Source organism: Boleophthalmus pectinirostris, unplaced genomic scaffold, assembly GCF_026225935.1.
Source record: "Boleophthalmus pectinirostris isolate CB_2022bp ecotype Guang Dong unplaced genomic scaffold, ASM2622593v1 HiC_scaffold_4, whole genome shotgun sequence".
NCBI lineage: Eukaryota > Metazoa > Chordata > Actinopteri > Gobiiformes > Gobiidae > Boleophthalmus > Boleophthalmus pectinirostris.
In genome coordinates, this window is record NW_026571353.1 from 4,858,692 (window position 1) to 4,872,334 (window position 13,643).

General features: G+C 39.9%; 2 protein-coding genes across 10 annotated transcripts in view; one reads left to right on the forward strand and one right to left on the reverse strand.

Moving 5' to 3' along the window:
- Nucleotides 1–13,643, forward strand: part of LOC129411210 (class I histocompatibility antigen, F10 alpha chain-like) — a 35,960-nt gene that overhangs the window by 19,223 nt on the left and 3,094 nt on the right. For 4 of the 9 annotated variants that reach the window (XM_055161210.1, XM_055161211.1, XM_055161213.1 and 1 more), the window contains 2 exons: nt 2,560–2,699; nt 3,901–7,228. The gene's annotated coding sequence lies outside the window, so the exon portion shown is untranslated. Of the gene's footprint in view, nt 1–2,559; nt 2,712–3,900; nt 7,229–13,643 lie in introns of those variants that run through there. The other 5 variants (XM_055161214.1, XM_055161216.1, XM_055161212.1 and 2 more) reach the window with 5 other exon arrangements.
- Nucleotides 2,401–13,643, reverse strand: part of unc5db (unc-5 netrin receptor Db) — a 386,593-nt gene continuing 375,350 nt past the window's right edge. The window contains exons 16-17 of the mRNA XM_055161477.1: nt 8,735–8,913; nt 2,401–2,665 (exon numbers count right to left, since the gene is read on the reverse strand). Of these exons, the coding sequence (XP_055017452.1) occupies nt 2,401–2,665; nt 8,735–8,913 (444 nt within the window). The remainder of the gene's footprint in view (nt 2,666–8,734; nt 8,914–13,643) is intronic.

A 13,643-nucleotide genomic window follows, 5' to 3' on the forward strand; every position in this document is an offset into this window, starting at 1 on the left:
CGGAAAATCCTTCCCAGTATGTATTGCGCAATGACCAGAAGTCCGAGATTCTTGATGCGTGTGTACAGTCAGTGGTAGAGTTAGCAATTTGGGCGGCCTAGGCGAACTTGAGTATGGGGCCCTCATTATAATGCTCTGTGTTTTTTATTTACATTTTTTATTTACTGTCTGTTTTCCCCCCATTATTATGATTATTATGATTATGATTATGATTATTATTATTATTATTATTAGTCTACTATATAATCAAGGGGGGAAAGCTTTGACAGTTAATATAGATTTGACAATCAGTGTTTTCTTTTATAAAAGTAAAATACTGTAATTTAATGCCATATTGAGAGAAAATGTAATTACTTTGAGGCCTTGGCCATTAGTGGCACTGAGGGCAATTGGTTGGGGGGCCCCTACAGGTTTGGGGGCCCTAAGCTTCCACCTACTGTTGCTTAATGGTAGCACCGCCTCTGAATACAGTTTTTTGTTTTGTTTTTTTCCCGCCAAAACAAGCCAATGTTAAGTTTCAAATAAGATTTTACACAAAGATTAGACATTTCTGAATCTGATTTCAAGTTAAAGTTGAATTTTTTATTATTGTCACTATAGACTGTATAAAAAATGGACTAAGAGAGTGCGACGTCACCCATAATGTTCAGCCAAATGAAGCTCATCGAGGCTTGCAGTTATAGGGGCGAATTTGGGGCCAAATTGTACAGTGAATGTTTGTATATGTCAACTCTATTACTGCCACTGCTCCCCATAAACCTGCACTTCTTAACCGCAATTTAGGAATATATAAAGATTGGCCACCCTCAATTCTGAACAGGAAATACGATCAGCTAAGCGTTGTGTCTCTTTTATAATCTCAAACGTTAAACAAAAAAATCACAATATGCAGGGACTAGCAGCTTTCTTTTCAAAATCAAAGCCTGAAGGTAAGTAAATGCTAAACACACAGTACTGGTATAATTGCATAAGAGGGCGTTTTGAGAGTGACTAGTTCAGCATGAAATTGAAGGGAAAAAAAACAAAACAGCGATAATAGCTGTTCTCTTTATCCAACGTGGAATGTCTAGAAATCAAATTCTTCCAATTTAGAGTACGGTACACATCGAGGACTGAGAATCAAAAGAATGTAAGTGACCCCTAGACCTTACTTTTATAAAATGTTTTTGTCTTTAAAGCTAAACCCTCACAAATATGGAAAAAAGCTATTATGCACGTGATGGAGAATTGTTAAAGGCCCTGTAGCTCATTTTTTTTCATGTATTTGGACAAACGTTGTCTTGCCCCAGTACAGATATATTGTGTAAGCAGCTCTTGAGGTTAAAATAAGTCCACTGCGTGCTCTATGCGTCTAATTATAAAGCGTTGTAGATACGATACACTGATAAGATACAATACATTTTGGTGGATTGAATATCAGCTCCCAAGATATTGGGTCTGCTGATATAACACCAATTTATAGAACAAAATGGGATAAGATGATTGTTGGCTCAAAACATCATAATATTACATTAAACTTGTATTTTTACAAGTGTTACAAAACACTTTTGGATCATTTTTAACCATAAGCCATTGTGTTTAAAAGGATTTTTTAAATTTAATTTAATTTTTTCAGTTTCTGCCCTTGTATTGGCTGATATCAGGTACTGGCAGATACTCAAAGCCATTGATTTATTGACTGATAATCAGGAAGGGCATGTTAGCGTGCTAGTTGTTCTAGTTCTTGACCATTCTGGTCTCTCAAAGTTGTTAAAACTGCTTAAACTCATTTGAATGTAAAGTGAGGAATAACTTTGGACAACTGCAAACCCTTTACAATCAACTAGTTTAATTTTGAAGATGAGTAAAAATCAGGTACGTTGCCTTTAACAATATAGATTTATTATAGTATTAGTATATTAGTATTAGTAATATCTGTGTCACAGATGAATTTGCTGCATTTATAAATTTCTAATACACACTACATTTTTTTGAAAAACAAAGAAACCTACAGTTCTCTGCACAAACACAATCTCTTCACTGAAAATACTATGCTCTAAGATATAATTTAAAATTATTGGATCAACATACATTTTTAATGACATTTTCGCAGAATGTCACTAACAAGTTTTTGATTCCCAGCCTTTGAAATTATTATTAAACATACGGAAAAAAAAGCGATGAAATTGTCCAAGTAAAATGGTCACACACATTTCTGATTGGTCTTTTGTTTTAAGGGGGCGGGTCTTGTGATGCCTTTTATGGCTCACCTCCACCTCTGACTGGTCAACTGAATTTGCTGACTCCAGTGATCCAATCACGGCTCATCTCCCCGCCCCCACTGTTCTCAGAAGGCCGTCTTTAGACCTTCCTTAGTCCCGGTCTGGAGATTAGTATGGACATTTTCATATGTTTATAGTCTTATCCGGTATATTCCGACACCTGCTCCTCCGTTTCGTGCGTTCCGAGTTGTTCTATTCGACACAAACTTCCGGTGTCTATGTGGTTAGAGTCCGATTCTTCCTGGCGGTGCTCCTTGTTGTTGGTTTTGGTGTTGTGGATTTTGCCGATTTCTTCCAGAGCGCTGGCGAGAGAGTCCAGATCAGCGCTGTCCTGGTGCCTGGCCTCCCACAGACTGAGGAGGACTGCGGACGGACTCGACTGCTTCGCAAAGTAACCAAGATTTCTGCAAAAAGAGAGAAGAGAAGAAGAAAAGATGTGTGAGACAATTGTATGCTACAGCGTCTACACAATCAATCAAAAGTTTGGACACGCATTGGTCGCGTCTCATTTCTCTTTCCTCGCTTCCTTCACCTTGATTCCTCGCCTCAATCCCCCATTTTTCAGCTGTCAATCAAATGTGTCATAGTTGCCATGTTTACATGAGAGCTTTAATTCTGAAAAAAATTATTTCATTCTGAATAAAAATTTATCCCGCTTTAAAAAGACCACGTAAACACTTAATTCCTAATGAAAATGATTATTCGGAATTAAACTTTTTCTGAAGTAAATAGGTGGTTTATTCTGATTTTAAAGACAAATTAATTTATTCCTGGATCATGTTTTCCGTTTATTCTTCTTAAAAATAATTGCAGTTATTCGGCGTATACTTTTTGTGTCGCCCTTCTGACGCAATCTGGTCGATCCACCAGTCCTGGGTTCGGACTTTCATCCACGTCTCTTTGGATTTGTGGTAGAGTGGCCGTTGACTCAGTTTGTCTTCTTCCTCTCTTCTCCAACACTCTTCCCTTCTCCTCTTCATCTGACAAACGTAAAATGTGATGACAGAATTTTCCAGCTGCTTCATTATCATCTTAATGACTGCGGAAAAAGTTGGGATCGCGTTTGTGTCCGTGGCGTAACGACAAACTGAGATGACAGAAAAGCCGGTAGCAGCTGAAGTGTGTGTTTTCTTCCGGTCGATGTAAATACGTTGGTGTCTCTGTCCAACCAGAACCTTCCCCACCTCCAGACGCTGAGCAGAATGCAGATGTGTTTTCCATCTAAACCTCAATTCGGAATTACTATTTCCATATAAACTTGAAAGAGAATACTTTAACTCTGAACAGTTAATTCAGAATAAAAAAAGTGCACGTGGCCTTTAAGTGGTGTCACAAAGAAAACCACAAAAGGAAGGACTAAACCTAAGGCAGGAGGCAAACATCAGTTAAAAGAATCAAGCTCTCAGTGAGGAGTTTATGTCCTTTCTCCTCCCTGTGTCCATTTCAAGGAGAGGAATTAAGGAGAAGGAAGCGAAGACAGAGAAATAAGATGTGGAAATTCTCATTCAGTGTCATTTTTCGTCAGGTTTTGTACTTTCGAAATTTTAGTTACTTACGGAAGACATCAAATATATGAAGCAAGAAATGTGGAATGATGTAGCAAAGGAACTAAACTAAACATTTTTTTTTTATATTTTAGATTTAAATTCCTCAAAGTATCCACACTTTGCTTTGCCGATAGCACTGCGCACCCTTGGCCTTCTCTCAGTGAGCTTTAGAATCAAGTCTCCTGAAATGGTTTTCACTTCACCGTTGTGCCTCATCAGGGTCAAGGAATACCAAGTGTCCAAAGCAGTGACAAAAGCAAAGGTGGGCTATTTTAAGTTTATTTTTATTGGCTGCATTCCATACGCGTTCATTCATAGTTTTGACGTCTTCTGTGGGAATCTACAATATAAAAGGCAAATTTCTTTACATTTTAAAAGGGACAAAATCATTTACAAACTTTTAAAAATGTTTGTGTTTTTTTTTTTACTGTTTCCACAATGAGTGTGTTTACATGCACATCAGTATCCTGGTTATTAGCCATGTCCCGGTTATGTGAGTATCCTGGTTATGTCAGTATTCGGGATACTGTGTGTACATGCGCCTGCCATATCCCTGTGACATGATCTTGACATAATCTTACAAATGTGCAAGTGCAAAAATTATACATTTAATAAACCAGGAAAAATACGAACAACCACGAGCTGCTCCTTTAGCAGAGGAAGCTCGGGAGGTTCTAACCAGCAGTAAAGAGCTCTGATTCACCACACACATCAAACCCAACTTTCCAAACACACTGCAGCAGAATCTTAATTAAAATGTTCTGCTTAAATAAACTCAACTTTATACAAACCATAACCACATCAGCCTGTTTGATCAGATAATTCAGCTTTGCCACATTTGTTTGTTTTACAGGAACAAAACTTAAAAAACACATGGCTCATTTTCCGTCAGCTTCTATCGGACTAAAGGACACGACTCAGTGGAATGTGAGTGTTCTCTCTGTGACAGAGGCTGATGAGTCTGTTCTGTGCATATATATCAAGTTGGAGATGGTTCATGTTAAACTTTTCAGAGATTATAGATTATCGAGTGCAGCACAGCTCTTTATTTAAATGGTCACATTTTTAAATTGTTCTTTTCTACCTTCAAGGCACTCCACAACAAGGAACCACTCACCCATTCACACACACATGCATACATCAGTGTACACAGACACTGGGGGTGAAGTGTCTTGGCCAAGGACACAACGGCAATATTTACCTGTGGGTTGATGAATGCTGAATGCCGTGATATTTTTTTTTTTACCCATTAACCTTCAGATCAGTGGACGAACACCCTACCAACTGAGCTACTATTGTCACGTCACTCATGTACGGTCACTTTATTTACTGTATGTTGGTCACTTTATTTATGTTGGCCACTGTTGTGATTTAAAGACTGAACGTATATGTCCTTTTGGACGCATGCGCACTGCACTTTATGTTGCAATATCCAGGATACTGCGTTTACATGCCACAGTATCCCGGTTACTATCAGAATATCCCAGCTACAGTATCCCAGTTTCTCATAACCGGAATACTGCCTTATTCGGGATACTGAAACCGGGATACTGCGTCTACATGCACCTTGACGAAACCGGGATACTTAAAAAACCTGATCATACCCGGGATATTGATGTGCATGCTCATTGTGAAAACAAGAGAAAAGGTAAAATGCTTATTGTTGTCAAAAAAATAATAAACTTGTAAAGGCATTAAATATACACGTTTTTTTTCTTTTGGTCAAAATAAAATAATACTGTATATACCGCATTTATGTAACAAAAGAAAACCCTTATTTTAATCTGAAACTGTAAATGTAAACTTGTTGTTCATACGCTGCTTTTCTTTCTTAGAATTCTGTCATTTTTTAATAGCGTTTGGTGTTATAAGTACATTTTTACTTCAGCCTGAACCCTTTCTGTCTTGATCCATGGGGTTGTAGTTTATGTTTTGTTCTGTTTTGTTTTTGTAGTGCTGCAAAATGCCCAAATAAACTACAACTACTACTACTGCTACTGCAACCTGAAACTGCAGTACACAAATATGGCCACTGGAGGGAAGTGTTGCACCGTTTTTGACACCACCTCCACATAACACTGAAGAAAAAGGGAGTGCCCAGATTCATACATACAGTCTAAATAAATGCATTTTTATGAATATAATATAATATTGGATCCAACATTGTATCAAAAGAAACAATAAGATTAATTAAAACAATACTATACTATTTGTTACATTCACATCTATATTGTGGATAAAATAGCCACACAAATGAACAAAGAGAGACAGAGAAGAGACTTATATTAATGTATTAAGTATAAGAATAAAGTTGGGCAGTATAATGTCTTCAGGATAATACTAAAATTGGTGTTTTACAGATCAAAATTTACTCCTGTGAGCTTTAAACCATGTTATAATGTTGTTACCTCACCAAAAACAGAGCTGGAGTTGTGTTTTTGTTTCATTCACATGTTAGAATAACCTTATTATGAGTCTGTTTACATCTACAAAGCTCAAAATGCTCGGGTCCCCGTTGTGATGTCATGAAGCGGTAGGTAGTTTTCAAGTTAACATCTGCTTTTTAAAGACTGAAATGATCTGAATGATTCTAGCGAAGGTGTGTGGAGTTTAAAAACATAGCGGAGCAATTCCTGTATTACCACATGACATCACAAGGTGGAACCGTGAAAAGAACAGCCTGAATTTGCAGTATTAAATATGTGTGGATGAAAAAAATAAAACAAAACAAAACTCCAGGTCTGTTTTTGATGAGAGGAACTAGTTGAAGTTGAATGCAAATGTGAGTGATTATTCAGCATTTCAGTATTTTTCGGGGCAAATAGTCGCTCATATTTGTGGTAAATGTATTATATTCATGTGAGCAGTTTTGTGGAATAGCTAAACTGCATGTGTGGGCAGAGCTCTGTTTTCCTTACGGCACTTTGAATGCATCACCGCTAAATAAACATGTAAATGAGTTTCTACAGCCTCATCTGAACCTATGAGAAATAATGATCAGGAACACAAGGACAGAGCCTCGTGTATGTGTAGTAACTAAACCCCTGTGTCACAGTGGAGCCACTCCGTATCAGCGTTTAAACCATCATACGCCTTTTATTTGAACTGGATACATGATCGATTTTTATAACATTTCACTTTTTCAATTAAATTTTTTATTACAGTATATACTTTAATACTTTTTTTTTTTTTCAAAATGTCACACTGTGCTTTGAAAATTATAATTCCAAAAAGTGAAAATCTATCTATTTATTTCAGATAATTCTCAAGGTGATGCAACAAGCCTTGAGCGGGCACAATACAGAGAATGTTACATTCTGATGTCCATTTTTTAAGGTGTGCACAGAGCCACATCACTTCCATGTTTATTACATTTGGATTTGTACATTTTGACTGAAATAAATCTTTCAAATAAAAGTAGTAAGGGTTGTGCAATTATTCAGACCAAGATGTGTAATTTATTTGAGAAATAACTGCACTTAGAGCGAATTTTTCAATTGTTCTGAACACAGACGCTCAGAACATCGACCATTTTGACTCACTACACTTTTTGACAAAGTTTGGCCCAATCAAAATGGATGGAGCGCATGAGTTTGGCGGAAAACAAAGTTCCTATTGGACACTCATTTTCCCAACATCGGTTGTGGCCATACCAGTTTGTCAACCCAGCCTGATCTCGTCAGAAGCTCGTCAGAGCCGGGACTGGTTAGTACATGGATGGTAAATGGTCACATTTTTCTATAGCACTTTTCCACCTTCAAGGCACTCAAACGCTTTACAACAAGGAACCACTCACCCATTCACACACACATTCACACACCAGTGTACACAGACGCTGTGGGCAAGGTGGGTTAAGTGTCTTGCCCAAGGACACAACAACAGCATTCATCTGTGGGAGCTGGAATCACACCAGCAAACCTGTGTGTCAGTGGATCTGACCACTCAACCTGTGATGTTTATGTTGAGAGATAAAACTGCCAACCTTCAGATCAGTGGGGGAATGCGCTACCAACTGAGCTACTGCCGCCCAACTTGGATGGGGGACTGCTGGGAATTCTAGGAGCCACAGTGGGGTCATTGTGTCCTGAGGCAAGGCACTTCACCCACATTGCCTAGTATGAAAGCGGTGTGTGTGTGAGTTATGGTGGTGGCTAGAGGGGCCAGAGCTTGGCAGCCTCATTTCTGTCAGTCTGCCCCAGGGCAGCTGTGGCTACAGTAGTAGCTTACCATCACTGAATGTGGAGTGAATAAACAATGATCTGTAAAACGCTTTGGGTATCTTGAAAGGTACTATATAAATGCAATGATTAATTCATAAAAAAAAATTAAATAAAATTAATAATCACGCAGTGTGTCATGTAGAATAATGCTGAAAAGTAGAAAAACCTACGTTTCTATCTTTTATGGTTGGAAAGTTATGCGAGGTGACATAAAACATATTCCCACCATTGGTCTGGAAGGATTTAATGTAAAAAAGAAAAAAAACAACAACTTCCATCACCGCTCAGGCCCCCTGGTGGTGGTCGCGCACACACTCACTGGTCCAGGTGCAGCAGATAAATAAATGAAATTAATGAAAAACTATCCACCTCATGTAAACCCCAGCAACCACTTCACTCTTTAGCAAAGTGCAATTACTTTTTTGTTTGACCAGAACTGATTGAAAGACACAAATAGATTCTGAAATGATGAAGAATAAACTAAAGTGTTCACCTCATTTAAACCCGAACAACCACTTTCCTCATTAGCAAAGTACACTGTTTGATCAGAATTGAGAGAAAAAATTAAAAATAAATCAATGAATAAAAACTTCTCCACCTCATAAAAACCCTCTGAGCCACCTCTCCCTCATTAGCACAAATAACATGACCATGGCCCTGACTGCTCTCGCCCCCTGGTGGTGAACGCCCGCTCCTGCACACTGACCGGTCCAGGTGCAGCTTGCGGGCGAGCAGCTGCCAGTCGTTGCCCGCGGCGTTGGCAGTGTCGAAGGTGGCGCAGATCCTCTGGTGGATGGAGGGGGGGATCCGGAAGGCGCGCGGCCCGCTCTGGGTGGTCACCGTGCAGTCCGACTGGCTGAAGAATGGCAAAGGCTCCTTTTCACTCTGGAAGAGAGAGAAGAGAGAGACAGGAAAGTGAGTCTGAGTCAGGAGGAGAGAGAGAAAAGGCTGATGTTTGTGTGTGGAGTAAGAGGAAGAAAGAAAATTGATTAAAGAAGTATTGAAATCAGATACTAATCAATGCTAATACTACTAAAAATAATATCTTCCATTAGGAGTCGTAGCAAGTTTTCAAGACACCGAAGTGCTTCACAATAACACACAGAACACTCAGACACACACACACACACACACACACATACACGAGTGCGGTTAGGTGGGATTAAAGGTCAGTTTAAACAGACATGTTTTGAGAAGTGATTTGAGTTGATCAGTGGTTTCTGCAGTTTGTGTGGAGGGAGTGTGTTTCAGAGTGAGGGGGCCGGACACAGAAGGCTCTGTCTCCCATGGACGTCATTGCCATCGATGATGAGCAGCAGGTCTTCAACCTTCTGGAGCAGCTGACTTTGAGAAAGTTGAATGATAAACAAGACCAATGATCAATGAAGCAGTTGCAGAGAACCTAAAACTAGTATCGAAACTAGATATAAGCAGGTACCGGTACTAAAAAAGTCACATTCACAGGACAGAAATGAACCTCCTCAATGTCTTTAGAATGATGCTGAGCTGTATCAGAACATATAAGAGCACATAGACTAGTATACACCCATGGACCACTCTGGAACCCACTTGGACCAGAGTCCTGCACTGGATCGGGTGCAAATAGGTGCTGAAATGGGTGGGGTTTAATGTTCTGGAATTTTACAGCGGGTATGCCGGCCGGTGGTAATTACACACGGGCAGGTCAGGTGAATCAACTGAACAATGTACGGGAGAAAAATACCTGACGCACGATCAGCGCGTCCGTTGCCCTGGAAACAAGTGACATTTGGCGTTTTTTTCCAGGAACAATGGACGAGGCTGAGAGACTTTAGTGTTTTATTACATAAAATCATCAGCCGAGGTGATCGGCTCGACGGCTGCGTTCCTGGTTTAGTCCTGGTTCAGTCCTGATTTATACCTGGTTAATTCCTGCTCCAGTCCTGGTGTAGTCCTGGTGAACGGCTCGGCAGTTGGTGGTGTGTATATATTTATAATCCGCTAATGACACAGTGTAGGTTTAGTCCTGGTTTAGTCCTGGACTATTGGGCTGTCGGACTAATGGGCTGACCCTGATTTATCACGGGCACATGTGGGTAAGGGGTGGAATGTTAAGGGGTTTGGGCGGGTGCGGGTTAACTTTGATAGAATCACGGGTTAACGGGCAGGTGTGGTGCTGTTCTGTGCGGGTGTGGGCAGGTGCGGGTCTCCAAAAATAGACCTGTGTAGGACTCTGACTTGGACCATTGAGGGATTACTAATGGTATCAAATATCACCGTCCAATCCATGAAAATTTGCTGGATCATATATCGACTTCAAAATATTGGTTCTGCTTATATCAGACCTGGACATTGTGCCACTCTGACTCTGCCCGGCCTGTTTAAGATCATTTGGACTTACAAAATAAACATATTTTATCATTTTACCTCATGCATGGACTAAAACTGCATTGCTTTTATTTTAGAGGTGATTTTTAAATGACATTTTCTGTAAGGCAACCTCACTTTTTCATTGTTCAGGTGTGTTTAATGTTTACAAGGATTTAAAAAAAAAAAAATTTCATAAATTTGTTGCTTATTTGAGAATATTTTATTTAACTTATTATTATTACCAAGCAGCACATTTATTTTATTTTCCTGTTTGTATAATGGTTTAATAAGAAACACAAATAAACAACAAGTAAATGGATTTGCATTTTGTTCCCAAACTGAACTGAAAATTAACCGAAACTTGACCTCAAAACCGAGGTACTAACTGTAATTTCTGTGAACTGTCACACCCCTAGAAATGGTGTTGATTCTGTTCTTTAGTATCGAAATTGAGTTTTAAATTTTAGTATCGTGAACAATAAAGAGACAAACAAACAAGACAGTCGGTTGAGAAGGAAGGGAGGATGTTTGTGTTAAAGTTGTGCGTCAAGAGAAGAATATACAATAGATATGGAGAGGTGAAAACTGACAGCAATAATAAGCGAGGGAAGAGGGTGCAGAAAATTCAAAGAGAAGATAAGAGAGAATGTTAAAGATTCACTGTGTAACTTTTCTGGTGGAGGCAGGCTCGGGAGAAGAGAGAGACAAAGAGAGAGGAGGCAGACGTTTGTGTGTGCGGAGTAAGCAAAAAAAGGGGGAGGAGGAGAGACAGAGGGATGGAAATAAAGAAGAGAGATGGAGAAGGATATAAGGGAACACAAACAAGTCAGTCATTTGAGAGAGAGAGAAGGAGGGGGTTTTAAAATGAGAGTGTCAAGAGAAGAGAAGAAGATAGAGATGGTGGGATGGAGAGAGAGATATATGGAAATCGAGACTAAGAATAAGCGAGGGGAAAGGGTGCAGAAAGAAGATGAAAAAAAAAAAAAAAAAGACAGAGAATGATAAGTTGCAATGCGTAACTTTGATGGAGGAACACACAAATTTACTGGCGCTAGGAACACTCCTGGTGAGAAAAGTTCCATACTGCACCTCAGCACGTTATTTAACTGTATCTCAAAGCTGAAACTAACTTGGTTTAAAACGTAAAATATAAAACAAACAACATACACAAATAGAAGTGAGTTGACCATTCACCTTTGAGCACATACTGGACTACTGAACTGTGACACGACCAGGACCAGGACTAAATCAGGACCTAAACCATCGCCTAATCCCCTCATTACGACATGTCACCATTTTCCGACGCTTTTTAGTAGCGCTATTCCGACATGTCATGGTGTTCTCCACAGATCGCCTACATGACCAGATGAATGAAGCACAAAGGGCCAGGCAGGCTTCGTTTTAGATTAGGTATTTTCCCAAAGGCTGGTCTATGCTCTTTTAAAAAAAATGCACGATCGTTTTCCCACAGCGATCAGTTAGGACATTTTCCCACTGTCTGAGGCTACGTTTATATGATGATGGTCTGAACAGAAGATGCAAAAGTGGCGTTGAATCTTCACTTTTTATTTAGTGTTTAGACAAGTGTTTTCGAGAGGAAATCTGCGTGCATACAGTGATGCAAAAGTGTGTGGAAATGGTTTGGGTATCACGCCACGCATTTTCATCAGCTACTCCTTCCCTCCTTCCATAAAGTTGTCCCATCATCGACTGGTTCTCCAGGTCTCGTGCATAGTCGTGTGGCTCACCTGCGACCAACTGGTGCATCCAGAATTTGACAGAGGTGAGCTTAACGCTCAATTCAAATTTTTTTGTGAAATCCGATGTCGTTCACATTTCCAATTAAATGCGACTTGTATGTGATCCCCTGTGTGAACGTTAAATGGCCCGAAAGTGTCCCTCATGTGCACTGGAGGACACGATGACGTCAACCGCAGTGAGCGTGCTCTGTGTTTACGGAAGTTGTCCAAACATGGAGGCAGCATTGAGCACCTGGAAATTTTAAAGTTCCTCTCGTACCAGAGCCAGAACATGAACAACTTACTTGTTTTAAGGAGGAGATTGAGAAGGAGAAGGACGAGGTTTTTGCGTTTTGTGGGGCAGTGGCAGCAACGTCCGTTGAAAGGAACGTGTAGATGTGGAGTCGTAGCCAAGAATGTGCTTTGCTTCAGTGACACGGAGTTCATTAACAATTTTTGCCTACTTCAGTGCAGAATAGTGACGTTTGTGGCTTGTTTAACCTGTAGGTCGGATTCATGCGCTTTGACTGTTCAGACTGAAGTCACATGTCAAAAGATCGGATATGTATGGGTTTCAGGAGCACAGATCCAAGTGGCCTGGGTCGCATTTGAAAAAATCGGATCTGTGTGGTTCAGACTGTCATTAAAAGATCAGATACAGGCACATAGGGGCCAAAAAAAATGGATTTGGGTCACTTCAGGCTGCAGTCTGAACGCAGCCTAATAGTATCTCCGCAGATTCTGTACATTTGTTGGGAGCCTCCTGTAAGTTTATTAGAGCAACTACAAAGGGCCCATGCAGCCTTCATTTTGGATTAGATATTTTCCCAAAGGCTGGCCTATACTCTTTTTTTTTTTAAATGCACGACCGTTTCCCACAGCGATCAGTTAGGACATTTTTCCACTGTCTGAGGCTATATTTATATGATGACGGTCTGAACAGAAGATGCAAAAGTGGTGTTGCATCTTCACTTTTTATTCTGTGTTTAGATGAGCGTTTTTGGGAGGAAATCTGCATGCATACGGTGGTGCGAAAGTGTGTGGAATTCGATTCTGTATGTTTGTACTTAAAGCAACAAGAGCATCTTTGGACATACGGAAGTTTTCATGGCACACATTTTCATCAGCTACTCCTTCCACAAAGTTGTTCCACCATCGACTGGTTCTCCAGGTCTCGTCCATAGTCGTCTGACTCGCCTGTGACGAACTGGTGCATCCAGAATTTGACAGAGGTGATTGCAGATCCTTGTCTGTTCACTAATAGTATCTCTGCACATTCTGTACATTTGTTGTTTTGCCTCCTGTAAGTTTATTAGAGCATCTTGAAGATCTGACGCATGGAAATGATCCGACATGTTTGTTTCTGTGTACTGTATGTATGTGATGTACACGCGTACGCAACGTGAGCAGATCAACACAACACAATCAGCATCCGTTCTGCTAATGAAACTTCTGCACGTCGCATGGGGTTTGTTGAGTTGTTGTGTACAGTTTTGTATCGCGTTTTTGTAATGAATTTTCTTGTGG